Here is an 18,170-nt window from a genome sequence, read left to right as displayed (position 1 = left end):
TTTTCATCATATTTTTTCAGTGAATATATTACCGTTAATTCATTTTTTCCCCAAGGAGATTCAGTCATATTTATGAATCTTCACCTGATTCATTTTCTAATAGATCACTCACCCATAAATGTTCTTTAGAATTTAAGATTATCATATTAATGGTCAGAGGCACGAGAGTTATAGATCAACACGGTTTAATTATATTCAGAATTCCAGTCGTAGATTATCATAGATGGATTAGATTATCATAGATTATCATAGTCGTAGATTATCATAGATGCTCAGAGATTACGAAAAAATTAATGAGGTTCAAATCGATCTGGAATATCACGGATTGAACCGTATTCATGTTGACAAATGTTGAAAAGGTATGAATGAGAATGAATATCATTACAATACCAAGAGATGTATTTTGACCGGTTTCGATTACATCTTCGTCAGAAATACATGACGAAGAGGTAATCGAAACGGGTCAAATACATCTCTTATATTGTGAAGATATTCCTTTACCACAGGCTCAGAGGGCCACATTTACTATATGTTTAAGATTACAAGCTGATCACATGTTCAATATCACAAACTTATTTCTTCAAAATTCCAAAACTTCCCACAAGTTCAAAATCACAAGCTGATCACGTTGTCAAAAATCCAAGTTCATCACGTGTTCAAAATCATCAGCTTCCTACAAGTTCAAAATCACAAACTTATTTACACGTTCAAAATCACAAGCTAATAACGTGTTCAAAATCACAAGCTAATCACGAATTCAAAATCATAACCCTGAACAATAGTTCACAACCTCTTACTATTACACGTTCAAAATAAGTTCAAAATACCTAATAACTCGCTCCAACTCACATATTACCTGTCCCAGTCTTCCCCCCTTAACCGTGCTCCCCCCGCCCCTTCCCCCGGGCAGATCCCGCGCGGCCCCCCCGGCGAGGACGGCAAGGCGGGCAGGGACGGCATGCCCGGGATCCCCGGCACCTCCGGACGCCCTGGGCCCCCGGGGGAGAGGGGCCCCATAGGAGGCAAGGGCGAGAAGGGCGACCGAGGCGAGCGAGGGAATCCGGGTGAGGGAGCCACGAGTCCTACTATTGTTATTGCTATTATTGTTATTGCTGCTGCTGCTGTTGTTGTTATATTGTAATATATTGTGTGTAGTATTTATTTTGTATTTCTATTTTCCCTTTTTTTTCCCTTCTTTCTTAGTGTGGAAATTGTGGAATTTGATTTATTTTGAGGATATTTTAGGATATTTTAGGATGTTTTAGGATATTTTGGGATATTTAGGATTTTTTAGGATATTCTAAGAAATTTTAGGAAATTTTAGGATATTTTAAGATATTTTGGGACATTTTTGGGATATTTTAGGATATTTTAGGAAATTCTGGGGTATTTTAGGATATTTTGGGATGTGTTAAGGATGTTTTAGGATGTTATTAGGAGTTATTTTAGGATTTTTAGGATATCTTACACTATTTTAGGAAATTTTAGGTTTAAGAAATATTTTTAAAATATTCTTTGGAGATTTTAGGTTATTGTTTTGAAGTTTTAGGATATTTTTGGCTATTTTGGTTTCATTTGGGATATTTTAGGATGCCGAAGGATATTATAGGATAATTTAGAACATGGTTGGATATTTTAGGATAGATTAGGATATTTTAGGATATTTTAGGATATTTTATGTCATTTTAGGATGTATTTTCTTTCCACGTTCTACACTCATCTTGAAATTCGGGTTAGAAGTTTTCTTTAACTGTTTTTATAGTTTTTTATCATAAATACTATCATTGTGATTATAATCATTATCATCCATTCCTCTTCTTCCTTTTCTCCTTCTCGTTCTCCCTTTCTCCGCATCATCATCATCTTCGTCTCTCCCCCCCCCCCTCACTATCATCCATTCTCATCACACAATCACATCTACTTATCACTATACACTGCTCCCCCCTCCCCCCTCTCCCCCTTTCACACCCTCCCCTCCCTATCTCCCTCCCTCCCTCCCCCCCATACCCCCTTTCACCTACCCATCTCTCCCCTCTTCCTCCACCCTCCCCTTCCCCCCTTCCTTCTCCCCGTCTCCCTTTCACCTCTCCCCCCCCTTCCCCTTTCCCCTTCCCCCCCCCCCCCCACCCTCTCTTCCCCTCCCACCCGTCCCCTTCCCCCTCTCTCTCCCCCTCCCCACATACCCCCTCCCCCACTCTCCCCCTCCCCACATACCCCCTTCCCCCTCTCCCCGCAGGACCCGAGGGCCAGCAGGGCGCGAAGGGCGAGTCGGGCATGGACGGCGCCCCTGGGATGCCCGGCGAGAGAGGCCCCCAGGGACCCCCAGGGAAGCCAGGCTGGGGCAACTCCAGATACGACGTAAGGACGTTCTCTCTATCTATCTATCTATCTATCTCTATCCATCCCCCCTCTCTCTCTCTTTCTCTCTCTCTCCCTCCTTCCTCTCTCTCTCTCTCTCTCTCTCTCTCTCTCTCTCTCTCTCTTTGTATTCATTAATTTATTTGTTTACTTTATATCTCTTGTTTTCTCTTACTTTTTCTTTTGTTTATTTATTTATTTGCTTTATATTTTCTTTCTTTCTATCTTTCTTTCTTTCTTTTTCTCTTTCTTTCTTTCTTACTTTTTATTTTACTTTGTTTATTTATTTACTTTATATTATCTTTCTTTCTATCTTTCTTTATTTCTTTATTTATATTTTTTTGTGTGTTATGCCTATTTTTTTTATAATAATTGTGTGAGTCTGGTTTTATGCTTTTTTTTTTTGTTTCCTCTTGTTCTTTTCATATAATTTTCTTTTTTTCTTTTCCTTATATTTTTATTCTTATTATTATTCAATTTTTTTTCTCTTCACTTATTCCTTTTTGCCTTCTCTCTCTCTCTTCTCATCTTTCTTCTTCGCCTTTTTCTTCTATTCCTCTTCGTAATAATTTTCCATTTTCCTTTTCCATCTCTTTCTTCTTCACTAAAGATTAGGTGATATATTTTTTAAATATTAATTTATGTAAAATATTTCATTTCTAATTTTCACAAATTTATTTCTTCAAAGCAAAAAATAAATAGATAAATGAATGAATGAAAATAAACGAAAATTGATAATTACTTTTCTGTATTATTTCTCAATAGAAGTAGACGTCATTTACCAAAATAAAATTTTTACTCTGAATATCAAGAAAAAAATACATACCTGTTTATATATCATTCATTAATTTAGTAATACAGTTATCAAGAAGTAATAACATCATGTTTAGCAATCAATTTTTTTTTTAAATATTACTTTTCCACTTGTAAATGATTTAAGTGTTTTAGAAATGTAAAAAAAAGAAAAAAAAAGTATTTTCCCACTTCATGCAGCCACTTTGGACACCTCGTACGATGTTCAAGGTAACATAGTGTTAAGTGTGTAATGTATAATGTATAATGTATAATGTTATTGTAGTATGCTGTATTATGCATGTAGGGAATTGTTTACTATGGTTTTCTGTTTGATTAGGGATTCATAACAATGGTTTATGTCTGTGGTTTTTATCTTACGTTGTTCGTGTTGTCGTTAGGAGGTTAAGATCAAGTTTCCTGTTAGACAAACCCTAAAAAAAGAAAGAAAGAAAAAAAAAGAGAAATAAACTTTTGTAACTTTTTTTTTAGTAAGTAAGATTTCTTTTTCTCTGAGAATTTATAAAACATTTAACAGATTTTTTTTTGTTTGTTTGTTTGTTCTTGTTCATTTCCACGAAAATACGAACTGGACGAAGATCAAAATATTTTTCTTCCTTCTTAACTTCATCTTTTTCTTAGGCCTATCTAACCGCCCCTCCCCCTTCCCCCCCTCTCCCCCACTTCCCCCTCTACAGGTGGACAGCGGCCTGGCCATGGCACCGGCGAGACCTGGCACCCCTGGCACTCCGGGCGAGAAAGGGGCACCGGGCGCACCTGGCATCCGCGGCACTCGAGGGTACCCCGGCGCCAAGGGAGACAGAGGCGAATCCGGGCTGCGCGGGGACAAGGGAGACACGGTGAGTGGGGGAAAGGCGGCCTCTGGAACGGGGCGCTGAAGGCTGTCGCTCACGTAAACATTTACACGGCTACACAGGCACTGCACGCCAACACGTTTGCATTTACGTGTTTACACTCTGAGACACTGCTCATTTACACAGTTACACAGGCACTGCACGCCAACACGTTTGCATTTACGTGTTTACACTCTGAGACACTGCACATTTACACAGTTACACAGGCACTGCACGCTAACACGTTTGCATTTACGTGTTTACACTCTGAGACACTACACATTTACACAGTTACACTCTAAGAAACTGCACACTAACACATTTATGTATTCACAATCTAAGACACTGCACATTAACAAATTAACACATTTACACTATAAGACTACACATTAACACATTTATTACACCCTAAGACACTACACATTTACATATTTACACTCTAAGACACTGCACATTAACACGTTTGCACATGTACGCACTGACACACTTATACATTGATACATATACACACTTAAACATTAGCACATTAAATCATCAATACCTTCACACATTAACAAATTTACACATATTTACATATTTACACATTTACATATTTGCACATTAATATAGCCACACGTTAACACATTCATACATTCGCATCTTACAACATCAAGGAACACATTAACACATTCTACCACACTTATACATTAACTTATATTAACATACTAACATCTTATCAAATTCACATAAACACATACGCATACTAACACATTCATATTTACACATATACACGAAAACACAACCACATTCATAGATTCACATACACCCACTTAAACACTTCTTAACATATTCACATGCACGCACGCACGCACACACACACACACACACACACACACACACACACACCACACACATACACACACACACACAACACACACACACACACACACACACACACACACACACACACACACACACAACTCACACACACACACTACTCACACAGACACACACACACACACACACACACACACACACACACACACACACACACACACACACACACTCACACACACACACATACACACACACACACTCAATCACATAACAGTCACATTTATATCTAAACATATAAGGGCATTAACACATTAAGGAATCCACACAACCACATTCATAGATTCACACACACCCACTTAAACACTTCTTAACATATTCACATGCACGCACGCACGCACACACACACACACACACACACACACACACACACACACACACACTCACTCACTCACTCACACACACACACACACACACACACACACACACACACACACACACACACACACACACACACACACACACACACACACACACACACACACACACACACACACACACACACACACACACACACACACACACACACACACACTTACTTACCTACTCACTCACTCACTCACTCACTCACTCACTCACCCAGTCACTCACTCACTCACCCACTCACTCACTCACTCACTCACCCACTCACCCACTCACTCACTCACTCACTCACTCACTCACTCACTCACTCACTCACTCACTCACTCACTCACTCACTCACTCACTCACTCACTCACTCACTCACTCACTCACTCACTCACTCACTCACTCACTCACTCACTCACTCACTCACTCACTCACCCACTCACTCACTCACTCACTCACTCACTCACTCACACACACACAGAATCACAAACTTACAAATCCACATAAACACCTTTTAACACACAACGAAACTATTTTAATTCTCACCCGATTTCCCGTAACCAGACACCAAACACGAATCAGAGACCCTTTGAATTTTTTTGTGTCTTTCTTTGAGATTCCTTTGGGTTTTCTTTGAGACGACCCTTCTCTGTTTAGGATTTCTGTGAGTTTTCTTAGAGCCGACCCTTCTGTCTGTGAGATTTCTGTGAGTTTTCTTTGAGACGACCCTTCTTTCTGTGAGATTTCTGCAGTTTTTTTTAGAGACGACCTTTCTCTCTGTGAGATTTCTGTGAGTTTTCTTAGAGACGACCCAGCTGTCTGTGAGATTTCTGTGAGTTTTCTTAGAGACGACCTTTCTGTCTGTGAGATTTCTGTGAGTTTTCTTAGAGACGACCTTTCTGTCTGTGAGATTTCTGTGAGTTTTCTTAGAGACGACCCAGCTGTCTGTGAGATTTCTGTGAGTTTTTTTAGAGACGACCCTTCTGTCTGTGAGATTTCTGTGAGTTTTCTTAGAGACGACCTTTCTGTCTGTGAGATTTCTGTGAGTTTTCTTAGAGACGATCCTTCATTTCTTTAAGACCTTCTTTCTTTGGCAATTCTTTGAAGCTTCCCTTTTTTCTTTGAGAATGCTTTGAGACGTCCCTCGACCCTCCTCTTCCAGGGCGAACCGGGAAGGAGCGGCCCGGCAGGACCCAAAGGAGAACCAGGATCTCCCGGTATGAACGGCGCCCCCGGTCCCCCAGGCTTCATTGGGGTCCCTGGTGACAAGGGCGATAAAGGTCAGTCTTTTTGAGATTTTTTTTTTTTTTGAGGCTTAAGTACAAGGTTTGTACTTGCTTTAAGGCTTTACTACAAGTATTTTATAGGATTTTAAGGCTTAACTACAGTTTTTTTTTACGTTTTTTAAAGCTTAACTACAAGGTTTTGTATGGGTTCTTGAGTTTTGGTGTGATTTTATTAAGGCTTTATTAGGGAGGTTGCGTGTGTTTTTAAGGCTCAACTCGGACGGAAAAGGGAGACCATGAAAGCTATGCGTTTGGAATTTAACTGAAAACTCTGTGGATTTTAAGGCTTGTAAGGTTTTATTAAACGGATTTTTTCATCAGGTTATGAGGCTTTATTTTTTTATTTTTTTTGCACTTGAGATTGTACAGATAATGTTTTAGATTTAATAAATTTCCAAGTTCGAACAGTTCTTGTCTGAAGGCTTTACAGATTTTCCCAGTGATAAAGATGAAGTTTTAAGCTTTTGAAGTTCTGCCGAGAGTGGATAGAGCTTGGGATTTTAAAGTCAGACATCGAGTTATAAACAGTCTGACGTGATGACGAAATATACATTCAGTTTCAGATTCTGTAGACTTTAAACCTTTTTAAGCTTGAATTTTCTAAATCTAAAACTGTATAGGGTTAATCAACTTATACAGGAAGTATTTGAAATATGTACGTGTTAAATTTTACAAACTTTTAGAACCGATGTTATTATCTCTCACTGTGCTGTCATCATCATCACCAACTACTATATTCACTTTTTCATGGTCAGTTGATGGTATTCCTGTTAATATTATCTTTACCATCATTTCATCACCGATTGTCATCTATCGTTATTTTCTTCTTACCACAGATCTTTATTCACCCATTTATCATCATCTATCGACCATTACCAATCCTTGTTCACTTATTGCCATCGCTAATTATTAATAACCAAGCACCATTCCTCTTCGTATCATTATTATCACACCTGTACTCTAATTATCATCACTAATTACCATTCACCAAATACCATTACCTTCTATTATTATCGTTACACTTTTTTGTACTCTTCTTTATTACCATCCCTAATTACCAATCACCAAACACCATTCCTCTTCGTACCATTATCATCACACCTTAGTTATCATCCCTAATTACCATTCACGAAACACCATTACTATTTCCTCTTATCATCATACTCTATTTGTACTCCCCCCCCCCCCCCCGACCAGGTGAACGAGGTGAAACAGGTGTCGGTTCGCCAGGTCCCCCAGGTAGACCAGGGGGGCTTACGCTCGAAGACCACAAGGCTATTGTCGAACAGGTCAGTTTCTAGAATATGTTGTGTTATGTCAGGGATCTGTATTCATGCGAATTCTTATATCAACTATTTTCTTTAATTCACCTGTGTACTGAATGAGCAAGAGTATATTGTTTCTGAACATTATTCTTACATAAAGTATTCAATTCACTTGTCTGCAGAATAAGCAAGGGTGTATACACACACACACACACACACACACACACACACACACACACACACACATATATATTATATATATATATATATATATATATATATATATATATATATATATATGTATATATATATATATGTATGTGTGTGTGTGTGTGTGTGTGTGTGTGTGTGTGTGTGTGTGTGTGTATACACCCTTGCTTATTCTGCAGACAAGTGAATTGAATACTTTATGTAAGAATAATGTTCAGAAACAATATACTCTTGCTCATTCAGTACACAGGTGAATTAAAGAAAATAGTTGATATAAGAATTCGCATGAATACAGATCCCTGACATAACACAACATATTCTAGAAACTGACCTGTTCGACAATAGCCTTGTGGTCTTCGAGCGTAAGCCCCCCTGGTCTACCTGGGGGACCTGGCGAACCGACACCTGTTTCACCTCGTTCACCTGGTCGGGGGGGGGGGGGGGAGTACAAATAGAGTATGATGATAAGAGGAAATAGTAATGGTGTTTCGTGAATGGTAATTAGGGATGATAACTAAGGTGTGATGATAATGGTACGAAGAGGAATGGTGTTTGGTGATTGGTAATTAGGGATGGTAATAAAGAAGAGTACAAAAAAGTGTAACGATAATAATAGAAGGTAATGGTATTTGGTGAATGGTAATTAGTGATGATAATTAGAGTACAGGTGTGATAATAATGATACGAAGAGGAATGGTGCTTGGTTATTAATAATTAGCGATGGCAATAAGTGAACAAGGATTGGTAATGGTCGATAGATGATGATAAATGGGTGAATAAAGATCTGTGGTAAGAAGAAAATAACGATAGATGACAATCGGTGATGAACTGATGGTAAAGATAATATTAACAGGAATACCATCAACTGACCATGAAAAAGTGAATATAGTAGTTGGTGATGATGATGACAGCACAGTGAGAGATAATAACATTGGTTCTAAAAGTTTGTAAAATTTAACACGTACATATTTCAAATACTTCCTGTATAAGTTGATTAACCCTATACAGTTTTAGATCTGGAAAATTCAAGCTTAAAAAGGTTTAAAGTCTACAGAATCTGAAACTGAATGTATATTTCGTCATCACGTCAGACTGTTTATAACTCGATGTCTGACTTTAAAATCCCAAGCTCTATCCACTCTCGGCAGAACTTCAAAAGCTTAAAACTTCATCTTTATCACTGGGAAAATCTGTAAAGCCTTCAGACAAGAACTGTTCGAACTTGGAAATTTATTAAATCTAAAACATTATCTGTACAATCTCAAGTGCAAAAAAAATAAAAAAATAAAGCCTGCATAACCTGATGAAAAAATCCGACTAATAAAACCTTACAAGCCTTAAAATCCACAGAGTTTTCAGTTAAATTCCAAACGCATAGCTTTCATGGTCTCCCTTTTCCGTCCGAGTTGAGCCTTAAAAACACACGCAACCTCCCTAATAAAGCCTTAATAAAATCACACCAAAACTCAAGAACCCATACAAAACCTTGTAGTTAAGCTTTAAAAAACGTAAAAAAAAACTGTAGTTAAGCCTTAAAATCCTATAAAATACTTGTAGTAAAGCCTTAAAGCAAGTACAAACCTTGTACTTAAGCCTCAAAAAAAAAAAATCTCAAAAAGACTGACCTTTATCGCCCTTGTCACCAGGGACCCCAATGAAGCCTGGGGGACCGGGGGCGCCGTTCATACCGGGAGATCCTGGTTCTCCTTTGGGTCCTGCCGGGCCGCTCCTTCCCGGTTCGCCCTGGAAGAGGAGGGTCGAGGGACGTCTCAAAGCATTCTCAAAGAAAAAAGGGAAGCTTCAAAGAATTGCCAAAGAAAGAAGGTCTTAAAGAAATGAAGGATCGTCTCTAAGAAAACTCACAGAAATCCCAAAGACAGAAAGGTCGTCTCTAAGAAAACTCACAGAAATCTCACAGACAGAAAGGTCGTCTCTAAGAAAACTCACAGAAATCTCACAGACAGAAAGGTCGTCTCTAAGAAAACTCACAGAAATCTCACAGACAGAAAGGTCGTCTCTAAGAAAACTCACAGAAATCTCACAGACAGCTGGGTCGTCTCTAAGAAAACTCACAGAAATCTCACAGACAGAAAGGTCGTCTCTAAGAAAACTCACAGAAATCTCACAGAGAGAAAGGTCGTCTCTAAAAAAAACTCACAGAAATCTCACAGACAGAAGGGTCGTCTCAAAGAAAACTCACAGAAATCTCACAGACAGAAGGGTCGGCTCTAAGAAAACTCACAGAAATCTCACAGACAGAACGGTCGTCTCAAAGTAAACCAACAGAAATTTCAAAGACAGAAGAATCGTCTCTAAGAAAACCCACAGAAATCCTAAACAGAGAAGGGTCGTCTCAAAGAAAACCCAAAGGAATCTCAAAGAAAGACACAAAAAAATTCAAAGGGTCTCTGATTCGTGTTTGGTGTCTGGTTACGGGAAATCGGGTGAGAATTAAAATAGTTTCGTTGTGTGTTAAAAGGTGTTTATGTGGATTTGTAAGTTTGTGATTCTGTGAGTGAGTGAGTGAGTGAGTGAGTGAGTGAGTGAGTGAGTGAGTGAGTGAGTGGGTGAGTGGGTGAGTGGGTGAGTGAGTGGGTGAGTGAGTGAGTGAGTGAGTGAGTGAGTGAGTGAGTGAGTGAGTGAGTGAGTGAGTGGGTGAGTGGGTGAGTGAGTGAGTGAGTGAGTGAGTGAGTGAGTGGGTGAGTGAGTGAGTGAGTGGGTGAGTGAGTGAGTGGGTGAGTGAGTGAGTGAGTGAGTGAGTAAGTGTGTGTGTGTGTGTGTGTGTATGTGTGTGTGTTGTGTGTGTGTGTGTGTGTGTGGTGTGTGTGTGTGTGTGTGTGTGTGTGTATGTGTGTGTGTGTGAGTGTGTGTGTGTGTGTGTGTGTGTGTGTGTGTGTGTGTGTGTGTGTGTGTGTGTGTGTGTGTGTGTGTGTGTGTGTGTGTGTGTGTGTGTGTGTGTGTGTGTGTGTGTGTGCGTGCGTGCGTGCATGTGAATATGTTAAGAAGTGTTTAAGTGGGTGTGTGTGAATCTATGAATGTGGTTGTGTGGATTCCTTAATGTGTTAATGCCCTTATATGTTTAGATATAAATGTGACTGTTATGTGATTGAGTGTGTGTGTGTGTATGTGTGTGTGTGTGTGAGTGTGTGTGTGTGTGTGTGTGTGTGTGTGTGTGTGTGTGTGTGTGTGTGTGTGTGTGTGTGTGTGTGTGTGTGTGTGTGTGTGTGTGTGTGTGTGTGTATGTGTGTGTGTGTGAGTGTGTGTGTGTGTGTGTGTGTGTGTGTGTGTGTGTGTGTGTGTGCGTGCGTGCGTGCATGTGAATATGTTAAGAAGTGTTTAAGTGGGTGTATGTGAATCTATGAATGTGGTTGTGTGGATTCCTTAATGTGTTAATGCCCTTATATGTTTAGATATAAATGTGACTGTTATGTGATTGAGTTTATATATATATGTGTAAATATAAATGTGTTGATGTGTGGATGTGTTTTCGTGTATATGTGTAAATATGAATGTGTTAGTATGCGTATGTGTTTATGTGAATTTGATAAGATGTTAGTATGTTAATATAAGTTAATGTATAAGTGTGGTAGAATGTGTTAATGTGTTCCTTGATGTTGTAAGATGCGAATGTATGAATGTGTTAACGTGTGGCTATATTAATGTGCAAATATGTAAATGTGTAAATATGTAAATATGTGTAAATTTGTTAATGTGTGAAGGTATAAATGTGTTAATATGCTAATGTGCAGTGTGTAATTGAGTTAATGGGAAAATGTGTGTGTGTATGTATTTATCTGTAATCGTGTTAATGTGTAAATGTATTGATGATTTAATGTGCTAATGTTTAAGTGTGTATATGTATCAATGTATAAGTGTGTCAGTGCGTACATGTGCAAACGTGTTAATGTGCAGTGTCTTAGAGTGTAAATATGTAAATGTGTAGTGTCTTAGGGTGTAAATACGTAAATGTGTTAATGTGTAGTCTTATAGTGTAAATGTGTTAATTTGTTAATGTGCAGTGTCTTAGATTGTGAATACATAAATGTGTTAGTGTGCAGTTTCTTAGAGTGTAACTGTGTAAATGTGCAGTGTCTCAGAGTGTAAACACGTAAATGCAAACGTGTTGGCGTGCAGTGCCTGTGTAACTGTGTAAATGAGCAGTGTCTCAGAGTGTAAACACGTAAATGCAAACGTGTTGGCGTGCAGTGCCTGTGTAGCCGTGTAAATGTTTACGTGAGCGACAGCCTTCAGCGCCCCGTTCCAGAGGCCGCCTTTCCCCCACTCACCGTGTCTCCCTTGTCCCCGCGCAGCCCGGATTCGCCTCTGTCTCCCTTGGCGCCGGGGTACCCTCGAGTGCCGCGGATGCCAGGTGCGCCCGGTGCCCCTTTCTCGCCCGGAGTGCCAGGGGTGCCAGGTCTCGCCGGTGCCATGGCCAGGCCGCTGTCCACCTGTAGAGGGGGAAGTGGGGGGAGAGGGGGGGGAAGGGGGAGGGGCGGTTAGATAGGCCTAAGAAAAAGATGAAGTTAAGAAGGAAGAAAAATATTTTGATCTTCGTCCAGTTCGTATTTTCGTGGAAATGAACAAGAACAAACAAACAAACAAAAAAAAATCTGTTAAATGTTTTATAAATTCTCAGAGAAAAAGAAAATCTTACTTACTAAAAAAAAAAGTTACAAAAGTTTATTTCTCTTTTTTTTTCTTTCTTTCTTTTTTTAGGGTTTGTCTAACAGGAAAACTTGATCTTAACCTCCTAACGACAACACGAACAACGTAAGATAAAAACCACAGACATAAACCATTGTTTTTGAATCCCTAATCAAACAGAAAACCATAGTAAACAATTCCCTACATGCATAATACAGCATACTACAATAACATTATACATTATACATTATACATTACACACTTAACACTATGTTACCTTGAACATCGTACGAGGTGTCCAAAGTGGCTGCATGAAGTGGGAAAATACTTTTTTTTTCTTTTTTTTACATTTCTAAAACACTTAAATCATTTACAAGTGGAAAAGTAATATTAAAAAAAAAATTGATAGCTAAACATGATGTTATTACTTCTTGATAACTGTATTACTAAATTAATGAATGATATATAAACAGGTATGTATTTTTTTCTTGATATTCAGAGTAAAAATTTTATTTTGGTAAATGACGTCTACTTCTATTGAGAAATAATACAGAAAAGTAATTATCAATTTTCGTTTATTTTCATTCATTCATTTATCTATTTATTTTTTGCTTTGAAGAAATAAATTTGTGAAAATTAGAAATGAAATATTTTACATAAATTAATATTTAAAAAATATATCACCTAATCTTTAGTGAAGAAGAAAGAGATGGAAAAGGAAAATGGAAAATTATTACGAAGAGGAATAGAAGAAAAAGGCGAAGAAGAAAGATGAGAAGAGAGAGAGAGAAGGCAAAAAGGAATAAGTGAAGAGAAAAAGGAGAAGAATAAAAAGAATTCACGAAGAAATACGAAGACGAAGAAGAAAAAATGGAAGAAAAAGAAAAGGGAAGTACAAGAGAGACAGAAAAAAAATTGAATAATAATAAGAATAAAAATATAAGGAAAAGAAAAAAAGAAAATTATATGAAAAGAACAAGAGGAAACAAAAAAAAAAAAGCATAAAACCAGACTCACACAATTATTATAAAAAAAATAGGCATAACACACAAAAAAATATAAATAAAGAAAGAAAGAAAGATAGAAAGAAAGAAAATATAAAGCAAATAAATAAATAAACAAAAGAAAAAGTAAGAGAAAACAAGAGATATAAAGTAAACAAATAAATTAATGAATACAAAGAGAGAGAGAGAGAGAGAGAGAGAGAGAGAGAGAGAGAGAGAGAGGAAGGAGGGAGAGAGAGAGAAAGAGAGAGAGAGGGGGGATGGATAGAGATAGATAGATAGATAGATAGAGAGAACGTCCTTACGTCGTATCTGGAGTTGCCCCAGCCTGGCTTCCCTGGGGGTCCCTGGGGGCCTCTCTCGCCGGGCATCCCAGGGGCGCCGTCCATGCCCGACTCGCCCTTCGCGCCCTGCTGGCCCTCGGGTCCTGCGGGGGGGAGGGGGAAGGGGGTATGTGGGGAGGGGGAGAGTGGGGGGAGGGGGTATGTGGGGAGGGGGAGAGAGAGGGGGAAGGGGACGGGTGGGAGGGGAAGAGAGGGTGGGGGGGGGGGGGGAAGGGGAAAGGGGAAGGGGGGGGAGAGGTGAAAGGGAGACGGGGAGAAGGAAGGGGGGAAGGGGAGGGTGGAGGAAGAGGGGAAAGATGGGTAGGTGAAAGGGGGTATGGGGGGGAGGGAGGGAGGGAGATAGGGAGGGGAGGGTGTGAAAGGGGGAGAGGGGGGAGGGGGGAGCAGTGTATAGTGATAAGTAGATGTGATTGTGTGATGAGAATGGATGATAGTGAGGGGGGGGGGGGAGAGACGAAGATGATGATGATGCGGAGAAAGGGAGAACGAGAAGGAGAAAAGGAAGAAGAGGAATGGATGATAATGATTATAATCACAATGATAGTATTTATGATAAAAAACTATAAAAACAGTTAAAGAAAACTTCTAACCCGAATTTCAAGATGAGTGTAGAACGTGGAAAGAAAATACATCCTAAAATGACATAAAATATCCTAAAATATCCTAAAATATCCTAATCTATCCTAAAATATCCAACCATGTTCTAAATTATCCTATAATATCCTTCGGCATCCTAAAATATCCCAAATGACCAAAATAGCCAAAAATATCCTAAAACTTCAAAACAATAACCTAAAATCTCCAAAGAATATTTTAAAAATGTTCTAATATAACCTAAAATTTCCTAAAATAGTGTAAGATATCCTAAAAATCCTAAAATAACTCCTAATAACATCCTAAAACATCCTTAACACATCCCAAAATATCCTAAAATACCCCAGATCATCCTAAAATATCTTAAAATATCTTAAAATTTCCTAAAATTTCTTAGAATATCCTAAAAAATCCTAAATATCCCAAAATATCCTAAAACATCCTAAAATATCCAAAACCTCAAAATAAATCAAATTCCACAATTTCCACACTAAGAAAGAAGGGAAAAAAAAGGGAAAATAGAAATACAAAATAAATACTACACACAATATATTACAATATAACAACAACAGCAGCAGCAGCAACAACAATAACAATAGTAGGACTCGTGGCTCCCTCACCCGGATTCCCTCGCTCGCCTCGGTCGCCCTTCTCGCCCTTGCCTCCTATGGGGCCCCTCTCCCCCGGGGGCCCAGGGCGTCCGGAGGTGCCGGGGATCCCGGGCATGCCGTCCCTGCCCGCCTTGCCGTCCTCGCCGGGGGGGCCGCGCGGGATCTGCCCGGGGGAAGGGGCGGGGGGAGCACGGTTAAGGGGGGAAGACTGGGACAGGTAATATGTGAGTTGGAGCGAGTTATTAGGTATTTTGAACTTATTTTGAACGTGTAATAGTAAGAGGTTGTGAACTATTGTTCAGGGTTATGATTTTGAATTCGTGATTAGCTTGTGATTTTGAACACGTTATTAGCTTGTGATTTTGAACGTGTAAATAAGTTTGTGATTTTGAACTTGTAGGAAGCTGATGATTTTGAACACGTGATGAACTTGGATTTTTGACAACGTGATCAGCTTGTGATTTTGAACTTGTGGGAAGTTTTGGAATTTTGAAGAAATAAGTTTGTGATATTGAACATGTGATCAGCTTGTAATCTTAAACATATAGTAAATGTGGCCCTCTGAGCCTGTGGTAAAGGAATATCTTCACAAGACAAGAGATGTATTTGACCCGTTTCGATTATCTCTTCGTCATGTATTTCTGACGAAGATGTAATCGAAACCGGTCAAAATACATCTCTTGGTATTGTAATGATATTCATTCTCATTCATACCTTTTCAACATTTGTCAACATGAATACGGTTCAATCCGTGATATTCCAGATCGATTTGAACCTCATTATTTTTTTTCGTAATCTCTGAGCATCTATGATAATCTACGACTATGATAATCTATGATAATCTAATCCATCTATGATAATCTACGACTGGAATTATGAATATAATTAAACCGTGTTGATCTATAACTCTCGTGCCTCTGACCATTAATATGATAATCTTAAATTCTAAAGAACATTTATGGGTGAGTGATCTATTAGAAAATGAATCAGGTGAAGATTCATAAATATGACTGAATCTCCTTGGGGAAAAATGAATTAACGGTAATATATTCACTGAAAAAAAATATGATGAAAAAAAGAAAAATCAGTATTCTTCTTGATAACTTTTGAAATTCCTGAAAAAAAAAACGGTTTCCAAAAAAATTATATATATACTTAAAAATATATATATTATCAGAAGAAAGGAAAAAGTGAACTACGGTCTCTCTAACATAATCTTTAAGGCTGAGAAGAGGTACTTGGAGAATGAAGACAAAATGATGTTGAAAGCAGCATGAAATGAAACAATAACGTATTAAAAATAAAAAAAAAAAAAATCGTGACTTCATTTCTTGGTGTTGATGATGAAGCCGATGATAATAAGGATGATAAAGATAACGATAACGTTAACAACGATAAAGGCAATGACTATTCAACTGAAGAAAAAGCGAAATACCTGCGCGAGGATTGAGGCGACTAACGACGTCTCATTGCACACGCACTGTCCGGGCGGCGTGGGCGGCGCTCGTCGACTTCCGCTGAATTCCATCTCGGGGCGGGGCGGTGGGCGGCGGTGGATGGGTAGCTGGTGGTGGGTGGGTGGGTGGGTGGGATGGGTGGGGTGGGTGGGGTAGGGATGGGTGGTGGGTGGGTGGGTAGGGATGGGTGGGCGGCGGGTGGGTGGGATAGGAACGGGTGGTGGGTGAGTGGGTAGGGATGGGAGTTGGGTGGGCGGTGGGTGGGCGGGAACGGGTGGGTAGTTATAGGTGTCGGATGGGCAGGTGACCAGGAATGGGCGTTTCGGTGGTGGGCGGCGGGTGGGAGAGAGAAACGACGCGTTAATATGAAACACGATTTTAAATTAATGGATATATAGAATGATATACTTATTCAGTATGAAGATTTTCTGAGTCAGAATCATAGGATTAATTTTAACATTTTATAAAAGAGATTCGTTGTTAGTATACATTATGAGTACATACATAAACACACACAGACGTACACATTTACTCACTCACTCACACGTACACATTCACTCTCTCACACACACTCATTCATACACACGCATACATACAACAAACAACATACATAAGTTACTCCCTGACTTACACACTCTTTCCCTTCCCTCCTCCCTCACTCACTCTCACTCATCTATACCCACTCACTCATTCCTTCATTCCCTTCCTTCCTTCCTCCCTCCTCTTTTCACTCACTCCTTTTCCCCCTTTCCACTCACTCATCTATTGACACTCACACACAGTTGGTCACTCATTCACTCCCTCTCTCCCTCCTCCTTCCCCATTATTCATTCATTCATTCCCCTATTCTCTCCCTCCCTCCCTCTCTCCTGCTCTCACTCCCTTTCTCCCTCCTTCCTTCCCTCCCTCCTCCTCTCCCGCTCTCACTCCCTTTCTCCCTCCTTGCCTCCTTCTTTCACTCATTCATTCACACCCTCCCTCCCTCTCTCCTTCACTCATCTATAATTACTCCCTCCCTCCTCTCCTTTACTCACTCATTCACTCCCTCCCTCCCTCCTTTACTCACTCATTCACCCCCTCCCTCCCCTCCTTTACTCACTCATTCACTCCCTCCCTCTCCCCTCCTCCACTCACGATGAAGTCCTCTCCAGCACCGGAACCGAAATCCGGCATATTCAAGCCCGGGTTCATGTACGCAGGTGGGCCAGGTGGGCCAGGTGGGCCGGGTGGGCCGGGTGGGCCGGGTGGGCCAGCTACACTCTCGCCTGGAGGGCCCTGGGGTACACAGAAGGTCCATGAATTTTTATTGTAATGAAAAGGTAGAAGTGAGAGAGAGAGAGAGTTTAAGAGAGAGAGAGGGAGGGAGAGAGATTAAGAGAGAGAGAGAGATTAAGAGAGAGAGATTAAGAGAGAGAGAGATTAAGAGAGGTTAAGAGAGAGAGAGATTAAGAGAGAGAGAGAATTATCATCTTTTTAAATAAAATGACTGAGAACATACAGCAGAATATCATATAATATAACATAATATAA

General features: G+C 39.7%; 2 protein-coding genes across 2 annotated transcripts in view; one reads left to right on the top strand and one right to left on the bottom strand.

Annotated features, from left to right (window-relative positions):
• Window positions 1–906: 906 nt before the first annotated feature.
• On the top strand, window positions 907–7,812 carry LOC119579853 (collagen alpha-1(X) chain-like). The gene is made up of 5 exons (XM_037927705.1): window positions 907–1,064; window positions 2,237–2,358; window positions 3,849–4,010; window positions 6,388–6,505; window positions 7,709–7,812. The coding sequence occupies exons 1-5, from the start codon at window positions 959–961 to the stop codon at window positions 7,810–7,812; spliced, it is 612 nt and encodes a 203-aa protein (XP_037783633.1). The 5' UTR covers window positions 907–958.
• A 493-nt stretch (window positions 7,813–8,305) lies between these two features.
• LOC119579852 (collagen alpha-1(XI) chain-like) overlaps window positions 8,306–18,170 on the bottom strand; it is a 22,583-nt gene continuing 12,718 nt past the window's right edge. The window contains exons 5-11 of the mRNA XM_037927704.1: window positions 17,776–17,915; window positions 16,619–16,718; window positions 15,193–15,346; window positions 13,940–14,061; window positions 12,273–12,434; window positions 9,612–9,729; window positions 8,306–8,409 (exon numbers count right to left, since the gene is read on the bottom strand). Of these exons, the coding sequence (XP_037783632.1) occupies window positions 8,306–8,409; window positions 9,612–9,729; window positions 12,273–12,434; window positions 13,940–14,061; window positions 15,193–15,346; window positions 16,619–16,718; window positions 17,776–17,915 (900 nt within the window). The remainder of the gene's footprint in view (window positions 8,410–9,611; window positions 9,730–12,272; window positions 12,435–13,939; window positions 14,062–15,192; window positions 15,347–16,618; window positions 16,719–17,775; window positions 17,916–18,170) is intronic.

Source organism: Penaeus monodon, chromosome 13 (genome assembly GCF_015228065.2).
Source record: "Penaeus monodon isolate SGIC_2016 chromosome 13, NSTDA_Pmon_1, whole genome shotgun sequence".
Lineage (NCBI taxonomy): Eukaryota > Metazoa > Arthropoda > Malacostraca > Decapoda > Penaeidae > Penaeus > Penaeus monodon.
This window is presented reverse-complemented; position numbering and strand designations above follow the sequence as displayed.

Coding starts and splice junctions, on each gene's coding strand:
- LOC119579853 (XM_037927705.1), top strand. CDS start 959: ATGCCCGGGATCCCCGGCACCTCCGGACGCCCTGGGCCCCCGGGGGAG. Junction 2,359..3,848: donor GGGGCAACTCCAGATACGAC/GTAAGGACGTTC, acceptor CCCCCTCTACAG/GTGGACAGCGGCCTGGCCAT. Junction 6,506..7,708: donor TGGTGACAAGGGCGATAAAG/GTCAGTCTTTTT, acceptor CCCCCCGACCAG/GTGAACGAGGTGAAACAGGT.